This window comes from Alosa sapidissima, chromosome 5 (assembly GCF_018492685.1).
Source record: "Alosa sapidissima isolate fAloSap1 chromosome 5, fAloSap1.pri, whole genome shotgun sequence".
Taxonomy (NCBI): Eukaryota; Metazoa; Chordata; class Actinopteri; order Clupeiformes; family Clupeidae; genus Alosa; species Alosa sapidissima.
The window spans coordinates 31197679-31210958 of record NC_055961.1 but is presented as its reverse complement, the minus strand read 5'-3'; the positions used below and the strand labels follow the sequence as shown (position 1 = coordinate 31210958).

Sequence of the window (13280 nt, the reverse complement as noted above, 5' to 3'; positions counted from 1 at the left end):
TTACCCTATTTTGAATAGGAAAATGTGGAGGTAAAGGATGAGTAAGGCTTTAAAGTGATTTGCTGACCTGCATCATATGCAAATGTTGGGCCTATTAATTTCTAATTTAGTTATTGATTACCTAGTGGTTTTCAAACCACATACAAATTGAATGGGCAATAAACGCAACATTCCAGTAAAAGTTAATTGTGATGGAAGTCATGAGCAAAGACTATCTGACACGAGAGATGCAACCCATTAAAAACCATATGAATATTGTTATAAGACAGATATTATTACAGTTTTTTTCAGTCGCTAACAAGCGTTTGTCCAACCAGTTGTCACATTTTCAAAACTCTAAATACAATTAGCACAGCATCGGTCTTTTGTGGCCATACCATTTACACATTTCATGTCGTTTGCACACGATATGCAGTCGTCAGTGAACACATTTCCACAATGCTTTCATGCTCACAGACAAGCTATACCTCCCAACAAAATTATGGATTGCTTTTGCAGTATTTACGAATGTTAACACACAACATCCCACAATAGTAAAAACAATATTCAAAACCTTAGATACAGTATAAAAACCTCTGCTTCTGCAATGATATCAGTTCAAAAACAATATATCTCAGCTGATAATAAACAAACAATTCAATAATTGACACACAACTGATTTATGTTGGGTAAATTGGGCCAACCACATTGGGCCAACACTGTAATGTCTGGACAAGAAAGAATAAGAGCAAGGGGCCCAGGGAGAAGAGCAGGCCCAGTAAGAGATGCAGTGAGAGGAGCAGGGCCAGGGAGAAGAGCAGGCCCAAGGAGAGGGCAAGGTAGAGGTGTAAGAATGCGTGGTGGTGGCATTCCATTTGGCTACAACTGAACTGTTGTCAGTGATGAAATTTGTGTCAATATCTTTGACCATGTAATCAATGCGATGTTAATGAAAACATGTGGCCTACTGTAACCCTGAAGATCGCAGAGATTAGATACAGTAATTTTGTGCTTTTTTTAGCTCCCCCCTTTTATCTGGGCTTTTTGCTGTTGTTTTTTTGTTCAGAATGCTTGTGTGTTTCATGGATATTTTGTTCACTGTAAGCATTGCAATACTGCAAAACTGTTTCTGTTCTATCATACTGTAAACAGTATTTCTACTGTAGTAAACAGTAAAGGGAAAAAAAACTGACTTGCTTTTTACTGGAATGCTTTTGAATGTGAACATAAGATGTGGACATACAGTTCCCAACCAAGAAATTTAGTGTAAAAATTGCATGCAAATACCTGTAAAACTGAAACATAAAAGTCTATGCCGTTTTTGTAATGTCAACAATAGCCAGTATTTTGAAACCTGGTGTACTTTGATTGACTGCATGTACCTTGTCAAGTGAAAACAAGTGTTATTCTTTGACAGAATAATTTCATTTTGAGTCAGATTTCCAGTGTTTTGGTAAAGTTAGTGTGTGCAAAGAAAGATGTGTTAGTAGTATATTTAATGTGTTTTTGAGAAGAAAATTATCCATTTGGCCAGTTGTGTTTTGTAGGTGTGAGTCTGTGTTAAGAGTTTAGAAAAAGTATCTGAAGTATGGGTAAGCGCTTGTTAGCGATTGAAAAAAACTGTAACTGTGATAAATAATTTAAAAAACGTTAGGATAGGATACATTACTACAGGAGCGTCGTGTTAAACGTGTGGGCGGGCGCTTTACTGTTCTCTGCTCCACGTCTTGGGTCAAAGGTTACGAGAGAATTCCGCCGCCACATACACCTCTGTCGCACTTGTTTGTTTTTATACAAAAAAGCAACTTTTGAAAGAAGGTGAGCATGCCAGCAACTTTCATCGCCTATGTTATAATGTTAGCTATTGCAATAGTGTTAATTATACATACATTTGCAAAACGAATGCGTCCTCGCTGTGAAATACTTGCAATGGATTTGCCAGCGCCCCATTGTAACGATAAGGCTAGCGAAGAAACACGAAGAGTTGTCGGATGGTTTGACGCTTCAGTTTTGTTCGAACATTCCCTTAAGCTCTGGCTTTTGAGATAGCTTGTGGTATAGCAACCACAAAGTAAATTGTCACAAGCGGTATGTTTGTAGGTAGCTATGTGTAGAAACCTAGCATATCAAAGAAAGTTTTAATGTACTTATCTATGTGTCATCACAGAACGTCCTGACGGCTAACGTTAGTTAACCTAGCAAGTGGTACCTAGCAAGTGGTACCTAGCTGTCGCTCGCTAACGTTACCCTAGCTAATGTTACTTATCGCTGCTTAGCAAACTTATTTCTATCTGTCCGATAGGTAGCTGACAGAAATGCTAATGCTGCCTGACAAACTTTGATAACGTTAGCCAACATGCTAAGTTAGCTTGCGGTAACCGGCTAATTTACCTAGCTTGTCACAGAGAATGTGCTTGTCAGTTAATCATCACAGTGAACTATCTACCCGGATTAGCTAACGTTAACGTTAATTTGATTACTTTATCTGAGCTAATTCGACATTGATTTTATAACTAACATAACGTTACCTAGCTAGCTAATTGCAATTAATGTTACCTTGGTATTTCGGGGAATATAGCTCATCACAGGTAAGTTAATTCATTGGTCGACAGTTATGTTGCAACCCAATGAAGTCTTAAACATAAGCTATTAACTTACAGCTAGGATAGTAATGTTAGCCAACTGTCAGGGTAGCGTTAACTTTGTGAACTTGCTAGTCGTGCAGGTCGACATTGGCTCAAACGACTTTCAAGTTCAATAGACTGTTAGCATTCTGATAACGTTATCAATACACGGTGTCAGTATTAGTTGATAATTATATAACAATTTGTGTTATAGCACGATATCGCCGGTTTATTTAAGTGCATGTATGCCCGTAGGTAGTTAGCGACCCGTCCCTCTTTGACCTAGATTGAAAGATGGAAATCAGTTAGCAGTTTGTGGACAGTTCCTTGGAATATCAGATATCTCTGAGGTTGACGTTGCATTATTTCGCTGGCTGTGTTTGCTGATGGGTCATCATAGCTAATCTATTAAGTTAATAACACTATCTAGGTGTATAAACAAGTAGTTAGCATCTCAAGATGCAGATGCTACCTACCAAGACATCCCTTCTGTGCTAGCCAAACCTTTCGAGTTTAGTATCTCCTAGTTTTCCAAAAAGATAGTTGATGCAGGTGGATAACTTGGCACAATGTTTAACAAGCTTGCACTTGGTATATAACTTCTCTCTCATCCAGAAAATTTTATAGACCTTATGTTTGATTTGGTAGAATAAATGGCAAGCTAAATTTACAGTTGGTCTCTACTATTGCTTCATTTACTGGCGTTAGTAGCTAATGTTAGTTAGTTAGCTAGCTACGTAAGCTCTGTATTGCTAACTTCCTAGCCTCTAAATTGTCCCAACACAATACGAAGTACATTCATCTATACTACGACTTGATTGGTGTACGATTATTTGAACGACCCGCGATGTTGAAACGGCGAATGTATACCAGGGACTAATTGCCGTGAACTGCACTGTCCACAGGCACTACAGCTACGACCTGAGCAGGGAGAAGACATGGCGCGTCTTGTTGCCGTTTGCAGGGAAGGAGAGGAGGACTATCAGTTCCTTGCACGCCAAATTCCACTCTTCATTAATGACACTTTGACGGTAAGTACATTTTATGTCTTTCAAGGTGTCCGCGATGTTTAGTTATGTGTGTGGTCTCTAGTTTGCCCTTTGAACAATTTGTGTCATGACCAGGAAACTCAGGTCAAATGGAATTGGTCAGCTAGGTGTTAGCATGGCAAGGCCTCTTTGGCTAAAGATACATGCTAGCCCTGCTGTCAAACATATGGACTAGCATGTCAATTTACCTGTAGTTACAAGTGATGAATGATGCTCAATATTTTTGATGCAGTGTGATATTAAGTAAACACCTAGCTCTTGTTTGTTAGATGGTGATGGAATTTCCAGACAGTGTCATGGACCTTGACAGTCATCAGATTAACTCTTCACAGCTGAAACAGTTTGTTCAGGTGAGTGATTTGTTGGCCATCATAACTGTTGACCCCCTTCATTACAATCTGATTATGATTCTGTCAAGTGGGCACAATGGCTGTTCCATCTTTATGACCTGTTCCTTGTAGTACCACGCCATGTTAAAGCAGCAAGACCTGAGTATTTCCATGATGGTGACCTCACGGGAGGTGTTCAGTGCCCTGTCACAGCTGGTCCCATGCGTGGGGTGTCGGCGCAGCGTGGAACGTCTCTTCTCACAGTTAGTGGAGTCAGGGAATCCAGCGCTTGAGCCACTGACTGTGCGGTCCACAGGCATATTATCAGTCACTAAGGCCTGCATGACGGATGCCAAGAAGCTTTACACACTCTTCTATGTCCATGGGTATGTGCAACTTCATTCTGTTTTGAACGACTACAAGCACCATAGCTAGGCCTTAGTGTTTGCATGCCACTGTGATTGTCATTAGTGTTATTTAGTGTAATGATTTGTAAACATCTGTTTTCACAGGTCGAAATTGAATGATATGATAGATGCCATCCCCAAAAGCAAGAAGAACAAACGCTGCCAGTTGCACTCCTTAGATACACACAAACCTAAACCTTTAGGGTGAGTGATTTCTTGTTCTTACTGTTTTCAGAAAGGTACCACTGTTACAAACGGCCTATGAACATCAACTTTGAACGCTTTAACTGCTAATGCCTTAATCTTTCAAAGGACGTGGCGTAATATTGTATCTGAATTTCCACATAACTTTTTTATTTATTTATTTATTTATTTATTTATTTATTTTCTTTATCTCAACAACCAAGTTTGAAGCAAATGTGCTGTTTATTGATGTCTGTTTAGAGAAGGAAGTGCAGAGAGAAGTGTAGTTTTAGCTAAAGACAGTGGAGATTCATCAAAGAAGGTCAGATGTAGCATCCAGTTTCACTTTGGACCATTTCAGTCTCCAAGCAGGTAGGCAGCAGGACATTTGCTATTGCCATTACAGTTTGCACAAAAGATCAAAGTAAGAATAGGTTAATGGCTTTGTGTCATTTTGTTTGGATGAGGCTGTTGGCCATTGCATTCATAACATTTCAAGAACTAATAAGATTATGCTTTCATACATCAAGCAAATGTTGCAGTCCAAGGACAAATGCCATTGCGTTGTATTTGTAGGAAACCAGAATCTGTCCAGAGAGAAGCATTCATTTGTTTTGGTTGCCTCTCTTGCAGCGGTAGCTGGATGGATGTGTGGGAGCTCATGTCTCAGGAGTGCCGAGATGAGGTGGTTCTTATCGACAGTACTTGTCTCCTAGATACCCTAGAGACATATTTACGCAAACACAGGTAAAGGAACTCACTGACACCCCAGTTTTTCTCTTTTGCAGTCATTGGGGGGCAATTTTGAAAGTAGATCATTGAAAGTCAATCAGAAAGTACCACTAACAGGAATGTTTTTTGTTTTGTTTTCGGGTCTTGATTGCTCCTCCGAGTGTTCTGAAAGTTTCGCACAACAACAGCAAATAGATTGAGTGACTGTCTCTTGTCACTTTTCTCACCAACAGGTTTTGCACTGACTGTAAAAACAAGGTGCTGAGAGCCTACAACATCCTGGTCGGTGAGCTGGACTGCAGTAAAGAGAAGGGCTACTGCGCTGCTTTATATGAGGGCCTGCGCTGTTGCCCCCACGAACACCACATCCATGTGTGCTGTGAAACAGACTTCATAGCACACCTCCTAGGTCGAGCTGAGCCAGAGTTCGCTGGGGGATATGAGTATGGACAACATTTTTTGACATCTCTCAGTTGCCTGCTTCAGAGTGTACTGATTTGGGTAGTGTGATTTGCACATTTTGTGCTTAGTTTTCTTTTTTATTTTTAGTTTGTGTTTTTAGTTATTCATATTTGCCATGTTTAAAGGTGTAATGTTTACTAATAGGAATGTATCTATTCCTTCCACAAGGCATACAGAATTCTGCATGATTCCCAGCGTCCACCAATAAATCTGGACATAATTTGAAAGTTGATTGTTTATTTCAGGAATCCCATGCATTTACTAATACTTCAGGGGAATGAAAAATGCAATGCCGAGCCATAGTGTGCCTACAGTGTTCTTAAGAACACGGACACTTGTTTAATTGCATCCCTGTGATGAAGTTGTTTGAAGTATAGTGTCATAATTTTGGTAGCTTTGAGCAACATGCAAGTTTATCTTTTGAGTTATGCTGTCATTTTTATTGCATATTCTATTCGGATTTGGTGTCTGTAATTTTCTACATACTGGGCATTTTAAGTGTGTGTGTTCTGTATTCTTCGTTTAGAAAAAAACATGTCTTACATTTACATTATATCATTCTTACTTTTGATCTAGACGCAGAGAAAGACATGCCAAAACCATAGATATTGCACAAGAGGAGGTTCTGACCTGTCTAGGCATACATCTCTATGAGCGACTGCATCGAATCTGGCAGAAGCTTAGAGCCGAGGAGCAGACTTGGCAACTGTTGTTCTATCTGGGCATTGATGCACTACGCAAAAGCTTCGAGGTACTGTATTACAGGCCTGCAGGCCGTGACCCTGCAGTCACATTATGTGACTATATTTAGGGAGTGAGATTGTAATTCATAAGTTGGTGTGATCGTGCAACTTGCAAGTAGGCCGCCTTCCAACACAATATGTATGTGTATAGGTTTTCTTCGATTATAATTGTGCCTTTTGATATTAGTAAAACATTGAAAATGCAGATTGTAAAATGCCCTTTCAGTCATGCACAGTTTATTTGTAATGTAATCATTATTGAAACAGTTATTGAGTAATTTAGGGAAAAATTAACACTTTCTAGGTGATGTCCTATGTGATCTGACATTTAAGTAGATTTATGTCAAATATTGTCTAGGTCCCTGGCCAAAACTCGGAAGCTTGTGTAATTCAGAAGTTAAGCATATGCATGGTGAGATGCATCTCTTGACTCGTGTGTGTGTGTGCGCGTGCACCTTCTCCTGTCAGATGGCGGTGGAGAAGGTGCAGGGCATCAGCCGCCTGGAGCAGCTGTGTGAGGAGCTGTCAGAAGAGGAGCGAGTTCGCGAGCTGAAGCAAGAGAAGAAGCGACAGAAACGCAAAAACCGCCGCAAAAACAAGTGTGGCTTTGACATCGCTGAGCCGGACACTGACTGCAAAGACAAGAGTCTTGATAAGGTATAGTGTTGATGGAAAAATGTTTGATATTTGCAGTTAGTTGTACTGTTTTGTGACCACTTATTTGAATGGTACTAGAGTCTATCCCTAAATTACCTGCTAGTTACATTAACTTTAATCACCATGTAGCCTACCTTTTGTTTCCCAACACCAAACTTGCCAACACCAAACTACCACAGAATGGGATTATGCAATGGGATAAAAGAAAGTTACACGTTCAAATGTATCTTTTGTATCAGTCGGTGTTGTTCAACACAATTACTCAAATCCAGTTTGTTTTGCACATTTATTGAGCACCGTTTGTTACATTTCAAGCAGTTTCATTATACAGGGTGTTCTGTGAGTGCATTTGTTTGCTTTAGCCGCATGACATGACACGGCTTGTATCGGTCGCATGTCTGTAATCAGTTCATGTGTTGCTTGGTAACATATATCCTGCCAATGTACAGAACTATGTAAATACATTATCATACCGCATGGTCCGGTGCTTTGCTGTGATCTATCTTTACCTGATGCCTCACACCTATGACTAAATCACCTAAGCTCTCCATGTTGTGATGTATAACGTAACCTCTTCTAGTGTAATTCTGTTTAAACTGTGGCCAGTGCCAATGCTGACAACCATTCACAGGTGGTTTTAGCTTAAGCTGAAGCTGTGGTACTTTCTAACACTGTTTGAGGAAGTAGTTTCACAGCCTCAAAAAAGCCTGCAGCCTGCGGTTCCTCTCCAGTTCAGTTTTTGTCATATTCTTTGGATTTCTCCTGACTGTCCTCTAGCAGTCCTTTGTCCATACTAATACTAATAAACTTGAGTCAGGATTGGGCTAATTGCCATCACCATAATTCATTGTACTTCTGGGCCTGTGTTCACAAAGCATTTTGTCTTTCCTCTGACAGTACTCCCTAAAAGTTTCTAAGATTTTCTTTCTTAACCGACTCGCAAAACTGCTGACACTGACATTGAATGCTTCTGGTTGTTGTTGGAGGCATTATTGCATCCCTTAGAATCGGCACAATTGTTCCCTTGTGATTGAGATCTCTTGTAAGTGATTCTGCATGTGAATTTCAAAGCATTGAGTGTTGGAATGATACAAATTGTGAATCGTTCTTAGTGAGTTAGGAGTCCTCTGGACTACTTCTAATATCTCCCAGTGCTACTTTTAGTGCTAAAATGCACTGTGAATTACTATTTGTCAAAAAAAAAAATATAGTTAAGACTGACATTTTTTGTTTCTCACTAATCTGCAGGTTAGGAACTATTTTTAGCCTTAAGGTTTTTTGAATACATGCCTTGATGAAATAGCCTCGTGAGACCATCCTGATCTTCTCGTGAGCTCCAATTTTCCACTCTTCGCTTCTTGCGATGGAGAAAAATTTGGAGCCGTTCGCCAAACAAACGGCCAATCAGCATTGGTTTTGTGGTTGTATTTTCGTCGATGCTCTGTTAGTACGTCATATGCTTTGTTGATCTGATTGGTTGATTTGGCCCGTTTATCCAATCAGCTAACCAATATTTTCGCACCTTCCCAAAAGTTGGAAAGTTCCCAGATGGATATGCGAGCAAATGCGAAGCAATCCATCTGGCGGAGTCAGGTAACTGATGAAAGTCAGTATAATCTTCTCATAATATAGATAATAATGCAACAGTGGTTACACTTGGCAAGATCATGGTCTTCCATTTTGGGTGGTTACGTTTAAGATTTCAGGTTAAGTGGTCAGCACCGTTTAGTGAGAGGGTGTTGTCAGAGGGGCCAACCATGCCACCTTTGCCTTCTCTCAGCTCATTTCTCACGTCTTGTCTCATATCTCTCGTGCAGGGCTCCACGGAGTCGGTGGATGGTGTCTGTAAGGACTGCAGGATTGGAGAGGAGTCTGGAAGCTGTGGAGAGGTCCTGGTCACCACCGAGGACACCCCCTGTAGCTGCCCTGCAGCCTCCATACTCAACTCTCCCAAAGTCAAGAAAGGTACGTGGATAAGCACACATGGGTATGTGGTGTGCATGACTAGTAACTATCGCTTTATCTATTTGACCTGGCATTTATGTGTTTTTCTATTAGAGTTTGTAGTTGTACTAAAGTAGTGTGTAGCCACATGCATCTTTATAGTACCTATTTACATCATTATACACTACCTCACTGTGTCCTCGTTGTGGTGCTTCCAAAGGTCTGTCACCCCGCAGTGCCGGCAGCGACTGTGGTTACTCATCCAGTATGGAGGGCAGCGAGACCGGCTCCAGGGAAGGCTCCGACGTAGCGTGCACCGAGGGCATCTGCAACCATGACGAAACAGGTCAGTACCACTCTTTACACAGCCCCCCCTGGGTTTAAGCTTTCAGTGTGTTTACCCCCTCATGTAGGCCTAGTCATTGGAAATTAAATGAAAGGCTTGGAATAGTGACTTGATGAAGGTTTTGAGTCGACTTGAGTCGAAAAGATGATGTGTCCCTAACAAAATGGAGTAACTAGTGTGACCGTGGTCTCTAAGGCCCGGGCGACACTGGGTTCTGCTCTGTTCGTGGAGCGTTAAAAATAGCTTTAGATGACTGGTCTAACTTGTGCAAACGTATGCGCTGCTAGTACGTCTGGTGTAGTCAATTCATATTCAATTCAAATCATAGTGGAAGCTAATTGTTGCAAAAGATGACCCAGGACCAGAACGCTTCAGTAGCCTCCCTCTTAGAGGTGTACATATTCAACTGTTCTGTGCCTGGTGTAGCCTTCTGCTCTTTTGCGTGACTGGATGTATTTGTGTGAACATCTGCAGGTGATTACTCGTGTAGCCACCAGTGCTCCGAAGACAAGGAAGAGGACTGTGTGGACAGCTGTGTGGAATGCTGGGCCAACTCCGAAGAGAACCTCAAAGGCAAGAATAAAAAGAAGAAACGAAAGAACAAGGTTGGAATGTTTGGGAGCGAACAGGTACGCTTAACCTAGTGGCACGGTTTCTTGTAAATAGCTATTCTTTTATTTTCCCAATTATTCAGGTTCTCTCGTACCCAGATCGGGCAGGTCATACCCAGATCGGGCCCAGGTCATGTAGGTCATAATGGTATAGACTCTTAATGTATGTCTAAGGGCGCTTTACATACCTATTTTGTTCCGAATCACGGCCTGAATCGATACAGTTTTTCTCCATTGTCCCCTGGGTTCGTTTGTGTTCACATGGCAGCATTTATATCGGAACAAATTATATAACAAACTAGCCTGGCTAATGCCAAACCTCATCTCATTGAGATGGGGTCTGGGAACTACATGTACATTTTCTCGTTTTTAAAATGTGGTTTACAAATGCCCAGAGCCGTTTATTAGGCTCATAACCGCTTCGGTGTGTCGTCATCGTCTTACTGTCCCCCCTTTGTTCTGTGATTGGTTCCTTCGTTGAGGTGAAAACGAAGTCCATGGAATCCTGGCTGCCTATCAGCGTGAATAAAATCGTGCATGTAAGGCAGCATGGGAAAACACAGGCTAATAACAAACCCTCGTGAGATTAAAATTTTGTCTACAAACAAACCCCTGCGCCATCAAATTGTTCCCTGATTGGTCACATTTGACAGCTGAAGATACTAGCCTATCTCCCAGTCACCTAACCCCACATTTAACTTATGAAGAGCTCCATATGTGTGTGAGTGTATGGGGGTGTGTGTCCAAAGTCTAGGCTTCTCCCACTCTCTCCCATTTTCGTGTGTAACACCGGTAAAGTTAACCTAAGACATTCGCTTGAAATTCAAAACATAGACTAGCTAAAAAATGCTGTCATGTGGAATAAACAAAATGTAAGCATTCGCGAGTTGTTCCGCTACAACGAGCCGTTTGCTTTCTCACTGCAAGCAAACCGCTCTAGAGCTCGATTGGAAACGAGCCGAGACCACCTCCTCCAAGCGGTCTCGGTCTGTTTGTTTTGTTCTGAAACGGAGTGCGGTTGCTGCGTTCACATATACCCAATCAAACCGATCTTTGGGGGGAAACGCTCCACGTTCCGATTCAAACAGCTAGGTGTGAGCGCTGTAATTGTAGTCTGCCTAAGTGAAACAGTGAATGTTGACTTTTCCCTTTGCCGCTGCAGGGGTCCAAGCCAGAGGGTTGCATGGCGGACCTCAGCAGGAGAGTGACCCCAGGAGCTGTCCACAGCGTAACATCCTCACACTCGTGCAGAGAAAAGGAGACCTGCGCACAGCTGTGTTGTGATTCGTTTGCGAGCATTGCACTTCAACTGCCATGGGCGGAGCACCGGAAGAACGCAGCCCTCTACTCCGGCCTTCCGCCGGAGTGCACACCAGGGGAGTGTGGCACCAAGAGCCTCATGGAACTTCTAGTGAGTTCTTTTCTTCTTTTTTAATGTCTACCTTGCTCGAGGATCTCCTGGTCAAAGCTGATTATTGCTATCTCAACAAATCATTACACATGATTTTGCCTTTTTCTGTTTTGGTAAAGGTGAAGGATTGGTTGTATTGTAGGAGATTCAGGCTGTGCCTTAGTGTTATGATGTGCACGCAAACATCACATGTTACATAGGTTTCCCTATCAGATATAATGTAGGTTTTCTATCTAGGTAGTATCAGGACATGGTGATTAACTACATTTAAATGTGTTGTTGGGTTTACTTGATGGAGGGCTGTCTGCACTTCCAGATACAAAAACTAAGTGAACATGCAAACATAATTTTGGGTAGCTTTACTATGGGCTGTGTAGGCAGTATGGTATGGAATATTACATTACATTTATTATACTACCCGTGAGAGTCTTTTAGTTGGCAAATCTTACACCGGTTCTTTCTCTCACTCTCTGTGAAAACAGGATGAATCCGAAGTGACCTCAGATGAAGAGAACTGTCTCACACAAGACGAAATCCAGTCATTTGTGGAAAGCAATAAGTCTTTCATTAGCAACCGGAACCAGTACAGACAGCACTTGAAGGATCGATTCACAAAATACTGCCGCTCAAATGAGCAGAGTAAGTCTGTATGGTTTCCTACCGCCAGCGTGAACTAGATACACACCTAGAGAACTTATCTTTTTATGAATTGAAAACTCACTATTACTACTGCTGCAATGCCTTTAAACAAAAGAGAAAAAAAATATATGAATTGAAATTAAAGAAAAAGACTGAAGTTTTAGACACTCATTTCAAGTTCAGTCAGGGATTTTCCTCCACGAAAGTGAATGTTAACCTTGTTGTTCAGAATTCCTTTTTCCATGTTACTTTTTTTAATCCCCATTTTGATTGCCCTTTCACCACTTCATTTCATCTTGTTTGCACCTGACCAAACCCATTTTCCTCAAGTTCAGTAGAGCTGCTGGCTAAGTCATGCTTGTAAAGCGGTAACTGTAAGTTTTAGATGCAGATAGACTTTTTTTTTTTTTTCTTTTTTTTTTTTTCCCATTTGTTTTATTATTTTGTCTCACTGCCTGTGACATTTTGGTGGCAAAAGGATTTACCAATAAATGTGTACAGAAATTATCTGAATATAAAGACTTTACAGAGAAAATAAACATCCATTTGTACCACTTGGGTGTTATGCTGTACATTTGGATGTAATGATGAGCGCAATGTGCAAAATTTACATAATAAAGATATTTATTAATATGCACCCGTTATTTGTATTTACTGTATAGTTTTCAGCACGGTTTCAAGTCATAGGTTTGTTTCCTTTAGGTATATACTTCAGGTTGTAGTGTATATACCTAACTATCTGATATTAATGGCAGAGTTTACACCAACATAATGTGATAATATCCTTTTCATATGAAACTGAAACTTCACAAACCAGTCATGTTGTGTCTCCCGTGTATATACTTAGTCCACTAGGTGGAGCTGTGCGACTGGATGGAATATCCCTTCAGTTGCATGTGTTTCATAACTTAGGCTGCGTAACAAAATGCGTAACAAAATTAATGACTTCAAAATTCAACTGCATGTTGTCATTTTCAAGTATGAGCTCAGTAACTAATGAGTGTTATGGTCGAAGTGAACTCTAGGTCTAACGAATTCACTAGGTAACATTTACACAAGTACAATTAAGTTATTGCATGAATAATATATATGTATTCATGTAACCCAATATTCAATGAATCCTACTGAAGAAGGAACTGAACTTTCCCAAAGACAGTTAATTCC

The 13280-nt window shown here is 40.9% G+C and overlaps 1 protein-coding gene across 4 annotated transcripts; it reads left to right on the top strand.

Moving 5' to 3' along the window:
* The first annotated feature begins 1668 nt into the window (after nucleotides 1–1668).
* On the top strand, nucleotides 1669–12753 carry ggnbp2 (gametogenetin binding protein 2). 4 transcript variants are annotated; one of them, XM_042091617.1, is made up of 15 exons: nucleotides 1669–1797; nucleotides 3509–3634; nucleotides 3922–4002; nucleotides 4114–4367; nucleotides 4494–4592; nucleotides 4833–4943; nucleotides 5205–5318; nucleotides 5537–5746; nucleotides 6342–6516; nucleotides 6977–7165; nucleotides 8983–9130; nucleotides 9330–9455; nucleotides 9930–10084; nucleotides 11229–11477; nucleotides 11960–12753. In XM_042091617.1, the coding sequence occupies exons 2-15, from the start codon at nucleotides 3542–3544 to the stop codon at nucleotides 12152–12154; spliced, it is 2199 nt and encodes a 732-aa protein (XP_041947551.1). In that variant the 5' UTR covers nucleotides 1669–1797; nucleotides 3509–3541; the 3' UTR covers nucleotides 12155–12753. The 4 variants fall into 4 exon arrangements, with proteins under 4 accessions (XP_041947551.1, XP_041947552.1, XP_041947550.1 ...); XM_042091618.1 differs by lacking the exon at nucleotides 1669–1797 and adding an exon at nucleotides 1875–2067; XM_042091616.1 differs by lacking the exon at nucleotides 1669–1797 and adding an exon at nucleotides 2210–2567.
* Nucleotides 12754–13280: the final 527 nt, after the last annotated feature.